Consider the following 10,381-nt stretch of genomic DNA (forward strand, 5'->3'; position numbering starts at 1 on the left):
TCTACTTGCCTTTCACCTTATAAAATATGTGGAGCTTATTGTGCTATATCGGTTCAGTTTGGGTGGTGATGGTTGGTTCTCTATAAAACAAATCGTATTCTAAAATGCTTGCACGATCGCTATTCAACATCCATCCGATTGAGATAAATAAATCCATGTTAATGCCCTGCCGTCACAGATAATCTTTAACGAGGATCTTGGCGCTGTAGTTTTAACCTTTATTTCAAATTTAACAAGGCAGCAACAATACATAAATACCCTTTATTTTATTCTATAAATATTATCATCACTTTAGAATTATTTTTTTCCAGATTTTATAAGGATTTGTTCATCTTTTCTTAAATGATGGAAAACAAAATAAGTTTATTTTATTAAATTTTGTTTTAAAGGATGTTTCTTAAATATACGGGGTTATGGATTTTGTATATGATCTTATAAGACAAATATGAATATTCATAAGTTTAGAATTATAAGGGTATTTTGAGTCATAAGAGAATTTATTTGAAAGCCTAGATATAAATTAAAAATAATTAAAACTATATATTATTATTATCATAATATTATGCTTTTCCTTGCTAAATTATATATATTAAAAAGTTAAGGGTTTAAGTTCAAGAGGAAAACTTCAAAAACAGTTTCATACCTTTCATTTTCAATTCATAAAAAAATTAGTGTGAAGAGTTTTACCATACGATCCGATATTATCTTTAAAGTAAGCTCAAGTTTCTATATATTTTTATATAACTAATATGCTTTTTTTATACATGCAATTCTCTAAATTGTGCATAAATTTTTTGCTAGATGAAACTCTATCATGTTATGATTCTAAAATCATGTTATGATAATTGATCGGACTTTTTGTTTTGTATCTATAATAATATTAAGTGGTGGAATTGTAAAAAAAAGAACAATTATAAGTGTATTTTATAAGGTAAAGATAGCTAAATTTTTTTAAATTTGATAGACATATTGATGAATTTAAATACTAGGTATGAATATTGTAGTTGCGGGTTGACTTAAATACGAGAAAGTTGAAAAATCATTGTGAAAAGTATTCTAGTTTGAGATGTGAAATTGATAGAGGCTTTTAATGCTGTAAAATTGTGGATTTTTGAGTATAAGTGGAAATTGTGGATTTTTCAGTGAAAATATATGATTGGGAATATGTTGAATTGATGAGTTGTTTGAAAACATGGCATACGGGTCAATTCTTGAGATTTGTAAGAATGGAGAAGGGAGAATCAACTTTAGTGTCATAGTAATAAATGTGGCATATTAGGTTCCTTAAGAACATTGTATGTGTGGAAATGTTGTAAATTGAGGATAGGAATGAGAAAAAATATGATGTGATGAGAAAGTCCTAAATTTTCAGAAAACTGATTTGTATGTAGAATTGTCCCTAGAGGCTGTCAGGTTACTAGGGCCCAATGCACCCCAACCCATCACCCTTCTCCGTCCATTCATACTGGGTGGGTTGTTGCTAGTGGGAATCGAACCCCCAACCTGACCTTTAACACCTCTGGCTCACCAGCAGATGCTACCAGTTTCTTTGCTTATCAAAAATTATATTTATCATTATGTTGTATTATGTATTAAAAGAAAAAAATATGAATAAATTTCGTACAATAAAATTTTATTACTAAAAAGCTAAATTATAAGTAGAGTATCTATTATAGAGTTCATTTTACAAACTCAGTTATCTTTCTAGAATGTAGGATTACTAGTGACAATTAGCATGTTATGGTTGTCACATTAGCTATTTCCAATGGGAGATGCTAATATAGGATGAGGTAAAGTGTATTGAAGAGGACTTGTGATGTGGGACTATCCTGATTCTATTATTATCTAACTCACACAAAAGATGATAACTATGTGGTGAGAGTCAAACATATTTCATAGAGTATGTAATATGATATATATGAAAGAGGATCATACTTAGAGAGCTAGTGAAGTTAACCCTATCCTTGGATGAGATATATGATGTTCCACTTGAGTTATTCTTATATAGAAGGAGGAGAGGAGAGTCAATATGATAGATGCAAAGTCTTACGAGTCCATACAGTATACTAGTATTCTTAAAGCAGAAGTCTATAAATTTATCTGTAGTTTGATGCTTGGACTTTAGTTAACCGGCTTTAATAAGATTTTCGTGTAAGTTATGATATTTTTACAATTATAGATTATTTTTGTGATAATTAGTTCATCCTGACAATCTGTATCTTTTGTTTATCTTATTCTTGCGATGATCATATATCGTGTATATACGGGAGTTAGGAACTGATGGGGAGTAGCAATGGAGTTGAAGCTAGCCACTGATAAAGTAGTATAGGAATGTGTTAGAGAATATATATTATCCTATTGAAAGATTGTATTAAGTTTTTAGTTCCAATTTTGAAGTATTTATGATTTATGTTAACCACATGTTGAGATGAACAATTATTCAACTTAAGAATTAAATTGTAAGTCAGTTTAATTATAATTATTGATGTTATTATTGAGTTATAATCTTAATTATAACTACTATGAGGATGATTAGAAAAATAGGGTTATAACAATTTATGCATAAAGAAACAAACCTTAACATATATGAAGATCTTGACTTCCCAAATATGAGTTTGGTAAATATTTTATGGAGGAACGTTATTGGATGAAAATTATGAAATGTATACATTTTGAAAGTGTCAAAGATATGAAATTCAAGCTGTGAAATTGATACTTGTCTATATAGTTTAGAAATTATGAAATTTTGATTTTGATATTAAGGTTATTGAAAAGTATATTGTGATGTGGACAATTTGAAGTTTGAATAGATGAAAACATTGTTAACAAAATTGATTGGTTTCAGTTTGAATTTGGTTTCAATTTAAGTTAGATAGTGATGAAATATATATATATATATATATATATATATATATATATATATATATATATATATATATATATGACTTCAACGAGGGTAAACACTATTTTTGATTTTTTGAGTAATCTAAAAGTTGTATAATTGTAAATATTGAATTTAGATAAGTTTCATCCATGTTAGTCTTGTATGAATTTGATTTTTTGGTAAGCGATGTATTTTCATTCAAACAAAGTTATAGTAAGAAATCAATAGTCACTTTCAGTTTCATTTTTATGAGTAAAAGATTTTTGCTCAAGTGAAAGAGCATAAATTTAACCTTTCACTATGATATATTTTTGTTCAAACAAAACAATTTTCACTCAAACTATTAAAATTTCTCTAAAGCCTTTTTTTTTTTTTGCATTTGTTGGTTTTTTGCTACTTAAATGTGAATATTAATTTCATAAGTAGAAATGAAATATTCACTATATACATCTTAGTGGAGATTTTTCTTATAATGAATTGTAAACATAATTATTTTCAGGGAGGGAACAATGTATTGAGATGTTTAGATAGGGTATTAAATTTGAGATTTTGTATGAGATATTCAGAATTCATGATATTAGACTCAAAGAGAAAATATTAAATGGTCATAGTAAGAAGATTCTTGTAGGTCATAAAGATTTACCTTATCACATAAGTAAAGTATTCTTATTATTTAACTTTGTTATGGTGGCAACTTATTGAAGGTAGTATGATAGTTGTAGATCTCACAATTTAATTCAATGCACGCCTATGATATTGATGTCTACGATTTATGACATGAGAGATAATTAATTAGACTCAGAGTTAGCGCTTAATTTTGATATATTCTTAAAAATTTATGGGATGTGTATCTGATGAACATTACTCTTGTTAATTTTAAGACAAAGTGTTTTTGTTTAAGTGGATTGAGAAAGTCTTAAGAAGATCCTTAGTGAACATTAAGATAATATTACTATTTAGATGTGAATGTTCTTTTCATGAGAGTCAAGAGAAAGAAGAGAGGACGAATCCAAAATAACAAAATAAAAAACATGACAAACAAACATAACAAGCATAAAAATGAAGTAAAATTAAGATGAAAAGAGAAGGGGATGGAAGAATGGGGAAGGAAGCACGTCACTTTGGAGGATGGACTAACTTAAAGATGAGTGGTGGTGTTGCCACTTGAACCTTGGTTCAAGATAAGACTTAGGGAGCTCAAGAACACTCAAATAGCACTCTAAAATGGTTGAAGCACTTTACTCTAATAAATGTCCAGCTATTTACAAGTGGAAAGAAGGTCCTCTTAAATAGGTTAGGAGAGGGACATTCTAGAAAAAAAATACAAAGATGAGAGATTATCCGACAAAAACACAAAATATCTTTCTAGAAGTCGATAGGGTGAATATTCTCGACTCATTACAAAATTATCAAAAAGTGAATCCTTTTCTCCATGTGTGCATGGGTCCTCACTTTCAAGATGCTTTCCTTTCCTACTTTCAAAGGGCGTTCTTAGAAAAATTAAGGGTGCTGTGAGTATATGAGTATACTCCCTTAGGCTAGACTCTTCCATGACCCTCCATTCTTCTAGAAAGGTGACAACCTCAAAAGAAGAGGTGCCACTAGCAATCCTACAAAACTCATGATAAAAAATAAGTCTAGAATTTATTTAAGATAAAAACTAAACAAACTAATAGAAGAAATGCTTATTCACTTTAAGCTTTTCTCTATCCTTAGTAGGATTTAGAGACTTATCATTATCATTGAGAATATATGAGTGGAGATTTGAATTGGTCTGTTTAAATATATAAAATTTGAAATACATTATTTAATATATACATATATATCTATATATATAGTTTTAAATTTAATTATTTTCATATTTGAATTACTAATTTACTATCATTTAGCTTTTGAATATAAGTATTAATGTGAACTTTAATAAGTGGGGAGGATTTTGACCAACTCAGGGAGTATTAGAAAAAAGAAACTTCATCAAAATACAATAACATTTGCTGAAAACATAAAGAACAGTGGAGAAACCCATTTGTTTCGAACTTTAAACTAAACACAAAAACAAATAAATAAATGAAAGGGAAAAAATGCATTGAGATAAGAAAAGGAATACAAATACACTACCTTTAATCAAATATCTAAAAGACAAATATTTTCCACTTAAAAAAACTTATTAAGATAAAAGCTAAAGCAAGAATATAAAACTCTTATGATGTGTTTGGACAGAGTATTATAATAAAACAATTCATTTTTTTAAGAAATTAGATTCGTCTGTAATGTTTTTTTTACAGAGAAATTAAAAAATATTTCAAATACAATATTTTTTTTAAGAATTTCAATTAGTTAAATTCGTAAAAATTCAAATACTCTATAGTTAAAATTTGAAATTCTTCTCACTTAATTTTAAATTTTAAACTCTCTAGTAGAGTTATCAATAGTCCATCCAAATACAAGTTTAGCCTCTCAAAAACCCACAATTTTGTTTTTCAATCTTCGAAGTGTGTTTTACAAATGTAAAATACTCTCATTTATTATGTTGGAGTTCAGTCTAAAGAAAAAAAAATAATAAGAAAATATAGTTAACTTTACTGGTTAAGAGTTAATTCCACTAAACATTATTAACACATATTAACCAAGAAAGTGCACAGGTAGTTCCTTAAAATTAGAGAGATTAATGATTACAAGTGAAAAACAATGATGGTATGAATAGAATGCACATGTGACACCAAAAGAGTTCTAATAGACACAAGAAGACTCTTTAAAGTTTGAAGGGACAGGTGAAGGAGTCCAATTAGCCCTATGCAAATGAAAATGACATTTGGAGGTTTTGAAAATCCGAGAGACATTCCTAATTTTTTAAAATTTAATTCAAAATTGCAAAGATTCTTTCATCAAGTTCTACCTTCTCCAAAATTTCTTTAAAATTAATAAATTAATCATATATAAATTCTCTAATCCCATCTTCCCAAATTTTAAATCTTCTTTTAATTAGTCTCCCTTAAAATACTTTTTTTTATCTTTATTTTGTTGTTTTTAGTTCTTTTAAGTTCGTCTCTTTTTTTCAACATCTTTATTTATATCAAATATTTTTTTTAATTTGTAATTAAATGGCCTAAATTCAATTTTTCAGATATAAAAAAATAAAAAACATATGTTATAGCCTGATTCTGTGACAAGTTGTACCAACTCAAATGCCAGATATACATATTTAGAATCCAACACAATGCAGTTAACAAAAATCCGTTTCAATTTATGAATGTTGGGTGTTTAGAAGAGAAAAATCCGTCTAGGACAATAGTTTTGTTGACAAGTATTAGTCATATTAATAATACAGTATTTTTTTATCAACGACTTTTGTAAAATTAGATTTTCTATATTTGTCATATTATTTGCAGATTTGATCTTCTCTTACTCTATATCTTTTTCTTGTACAAAAATCGCTACAATTTGATGTGCAAATAATTTCAATAAATTTATATACTCTTTCTGCTCATATAATGTCAATGTATTTTAAGTTAACTTAAATATCTACCTTAATTAATTTCCAAATATTCGCATTGGTTCTTCTCTTGTTTCACAACTATACTTCAATTCTTATTAATAATGATTTTCTTTTTCGAAAACAGATTTTATATAATGATTTATGTAATTCATGATTTTCTTAAAATATATATTACCTTAACAAAATAATATGAGATGGAATAACATAATTATAATTATAGCAGTAAAACACAACAAAGCAAAAGGTTTTAGCTTTTCAATGTTTATAAAATTCAGTTTTCCGTTTTTTTTTAAAAGGAGTAAATTAGCACGTCATTTCATTTCTTAATATGCCTAGTTTTTTTTTTTTAAGAAAAATACTAGTATTTTTCTCTTACACTTTTCTAAAAATACATTTTTTTTTATTAATTAGGTAAAATTTAAGTGAGCGTACCCTCTCCTATTTTTAGTTGGTCCCCTTTTATAGGTATTTTTTAAAATCTATTAATTTGGAGTTTCCCTTTAAATAAATAAACTAAAGCACAAATCATAATTAAAACGTACTCCATATTTGTGTGAATTGAGTTTAGTTGTAAATTGACTTCAGAGTGAGCCTTATCAATGTTGTCTGTGCAACCTTATCTCATATAAAGGGGATGCATTTTTATGATTTTTTTTGCAATTGTTTACTTCATTATGAGACAAATAATTCTTTTTAGCCGCAAGCATATACTTGCTAAAATAAAAATGAGATAAAATAAGAATAAATATTGAATAATTTAAAATATATTTAAATTTAGGAAAAATAATTGTATCTGTTATTTTTAATAGTAAATGTTGTGACGTGTTAAATGTGTATAATGTTAGAATTGCTCTTATAATTAATCCCTTTCCCCCCAATGGTTTAGTCAGGCATATATATTCACCTTTGCCTTTTTCTTTCTTACTTTAGAGAATTTATTCCTATGTTACTTGTAACATCATGAATCGTGCAAATTAATATTAATAATTAGTTAAATTTATCTCATTGTCATCCTTTGTTAGATTGGTACATATTAAAGGATTACATTTATTTATCACAGAACCTGAATATATGATTCTATTTTTTTTTTCTTTCTTGGTAAAGCTTATCTTTACTCTTTCACAGATAAATGGTGTGTGATGCAAAACCATCACACAATCAAATCCAGAGATAAGAAGATAGTTAAGCGAGGATAAAATCTGTTCAAAACAAAGGAAACCACACTTTTTGAAATTTGTTTATCACTAGCTGTTTCTTTTTTTCACGTAGTATGTGTTCTTTGGTCCACGTCACATCTAATTATTGACGGTGATTCAGATAATCGGCCAACAAATGATGAAACAAAATGTCGTAAATAAAAAATTGGGTTGGTTTTATTGGGCTTTTGGTGGGCTGACTGAAATATTGGGCCTTTTTGTTATTTTAGAAAAAATGACTAAAGTAGAAGAAAGTTAAAAAGATGTAATTGTTGTTTATGCATGGATGGATGTAGGTTGGTTGAAGTGAGAGGAAGTTGAGGCGTTAAAACTAGAAATGATAACCAAGTTTATCTCTGAATCGCACGTTATGGCCTTGGGTGCATGAGGGCACAGAGACAAGTTGAGTTTGACGTTCCCGTGCGAAGCACCCACCCACCGCCCTACCTCTCTAACAACGTTCACAATTTCTGCAATTCCGTTTTCTTGTGACCACCCACCGCTCCTCATATTGTGATGGAGGAGCGGTTGCCGCCTGCGCCGTCGTTGCCACCAGAATCTCCTCCGGAGAAAAATGATCTAAACACGTACGTTGTCCGAGTCCCGAAAGATCAAGTGTACCGTTTTCCACCCCCCGAGAATGCTCGGCTGGCGGAGCAACATCAAGCCTCTACCCCTAAGCAGGCGAAAACGTCACGTTGCTGCTTGTGTTGCATAGTAGTCTCCATCGTCATCTTAGTCCTTCTTATTGTTCTGGGAGGCATTTTAGGTGGAATTTTTTCCATGTTACTCTCACCAAAGGACCCTCAGTTTTTGGTGGAACGCTTTACGGTGGGAGACACCAATCACTCATACATCATCACTTTAAATGTTCACAATCCAAATGCAGACGTAGGCATTTCTTATAAAAATAATAGCAGCGTGAGCCTCTCTTTAGATGGGAAGCAGATCGCGAAAGGAGAGTACCCAGGTATGTATGTAGACCATCTCGATTCGACATCGCTTGGTGTTCCTTTGAAAGGATCAACAACTCCTAAGAAGGTGAAGGAAAGCATGAGTAATACCAAAAAAAAGGTGCCTCTTACATTCTCCACAGCCATTCGCTCTCGAGCACGAATGAAAATGGGCTTGTTGAGAAGTGGGACAATGACTTTCGACGTTTCTTGCATGTTCAAGTTAGATACGTTGGTAAATTCCACTCGCATTCTCTCTCAACAATGCCAAACTAAACGACACTAACTAGCTCTTTTCCTTCTCAACCTTTTTTTTTTTCTTTCTTTTCATTTCTTTTTTTACCCGTTAGTCATGGCCCCATGGCCCCAGGATTAATTATGTGTATAACTTCTAAATACTTGTTATTCTTCTTGCATATATTAATAGAATATTCTCTCTTTTTATTAAACTACCTCTTCATTTCATATGTGGAAATAATATCCAATTTTTATGATCCAATCCATTTATTCTGTGATTCAATCAATTTAATTAGGGCTGGACATAATTTACTAAACTATACTAAACTATAGTTAATTGTACTATATTAAACTAAAATATACTAAACTATTCATAATAATAATTGAACTGTACTATAAAATAGTTCAGTTTTAAGAAACTAAACTTATGTTAAGTTAACTAAGTTAACTATTGAACTATAGTATATTGAAAGAGCAAAATACCTCAAATAAAATATTAGTATTAGGATAAGAATTGGACTTATGTGTTTTATATCTTACCTTCTATTCTTTCTCTTTCATATTGAAATATTTATTTTATTTTGTCTTAACTTTTTTCTTTACTCTTTCTTTGAGAAAAATATAAAATATTTATAATTAATTTATTAAAAAAAATTATAAATTAATTCAATATCTTATTTTATTTTGAATGAATTTTATTATGTAATGTTATTTTTATGTTATGATTTTACAGAAGTTATTTTTAAAAATTAAATTCTGTGACAGCTAACATTTTTATAATTTTTTATTTATATTAAAGTTTTTTGTAAATTAAATATTGAAATTAGTATAATAAATATAAATATTGGTACTAACGTATTTTTTATTTTAAAATCTTATGTAATATTATTTTTTAGTTTTAAAATATTTATTATGTGGCATCAACTTTTTTAAAGAGAATTTATTTCAAAAAATTCTTAAAATATTAATTTTAGAACTTCATAAAATTTCTATAACATTTTTCACACAAATATTAATGAATACAAATGTTAAAAAAAATATTAATTTTGAGAATTTTCTAAAATAAATCCTTTTAAAAATTTTTGCGCAACATAATAAACATCGTAAAACTAAAAAGTAATATTACATAAAATTTTAAAATATAAAAAATAAGTTAATACCAATATTTATATTTATTATATTAATTTTAATATTTTAATTACATTTTAAGTTACGAAAAACTTTAATATAAATAAAAAAATTATAAAAATGTTAATTGGTGTATTGAAGTATGATGCATATTTCAAGTATTATTTTCTAAGCATTTTCAAATTATAAACTTTAGATTATTATTGTGTAGTACAATCATATGTATTTAGTGCAATTCGATTCAAAATAGTGTAATTCAGTTCAAAAATAGTGCAATTCAATTCAAAATCAATGCAATCCGATTCAAAAATAGTACAATTCAGTTCAAAAGGAGTGAAGTTTATTCAAAATCAATGCAATTCGGTTAAAAAATGGTTCAAAAACAGTGTAGTTAAGTTAAAAATTAGTGTAGTTCAGTCCAAAACTAGTGCAGTTTAGTTCTGACGTAGTGCAGTTCATAAAACAGTTCAGTTTATAATAGTTCAGT

At 28.0% G+C, this 10,381-nt stretch overlaps 1 protein-coding gene across 1 annotated transcript; it reads left to right on the top strand.

Annotated features, from left to right (window-relative positions):
- The first annotated feature begins 7,966 nt into the window (after nucleotides 1-7,966).
- On the top strand, nucleotides 7,967-8,906 carry LOC114195987 (NDR1/HIN1-like protein 13). Its single transcript, XM_028086452.1, has one exon. It carries the CDS (start codon nucleotides 8,093-8,095, stop codon nucleotides 8,813-8,815), a length of 723 nt encoding a protein of 240 aa, XP_027942253.1. The 5' UTR covers nucleotides 7,967-8,092; the 3' UTR covers nucleotides 8,816-8,906.
- Nucleotides 8,907-10,381: the final 1,475 nt, after the last annotated feature.

This window comes from Vigna unguiculata, chromosome 9, assembly GCF_004118075.2.
Source record: "Vigna unguiculata cultivar IT97K-499-35 chromosome 9, ASM411807v1, whole genome shotgun sequence".
Classification (NCBI taxonomy): Eukaryota; Viridiplantae; Streptophyta; class Magnoliopsida; order Fabales; family Fabaceae; genus Vigna; species Vigna unguiculata.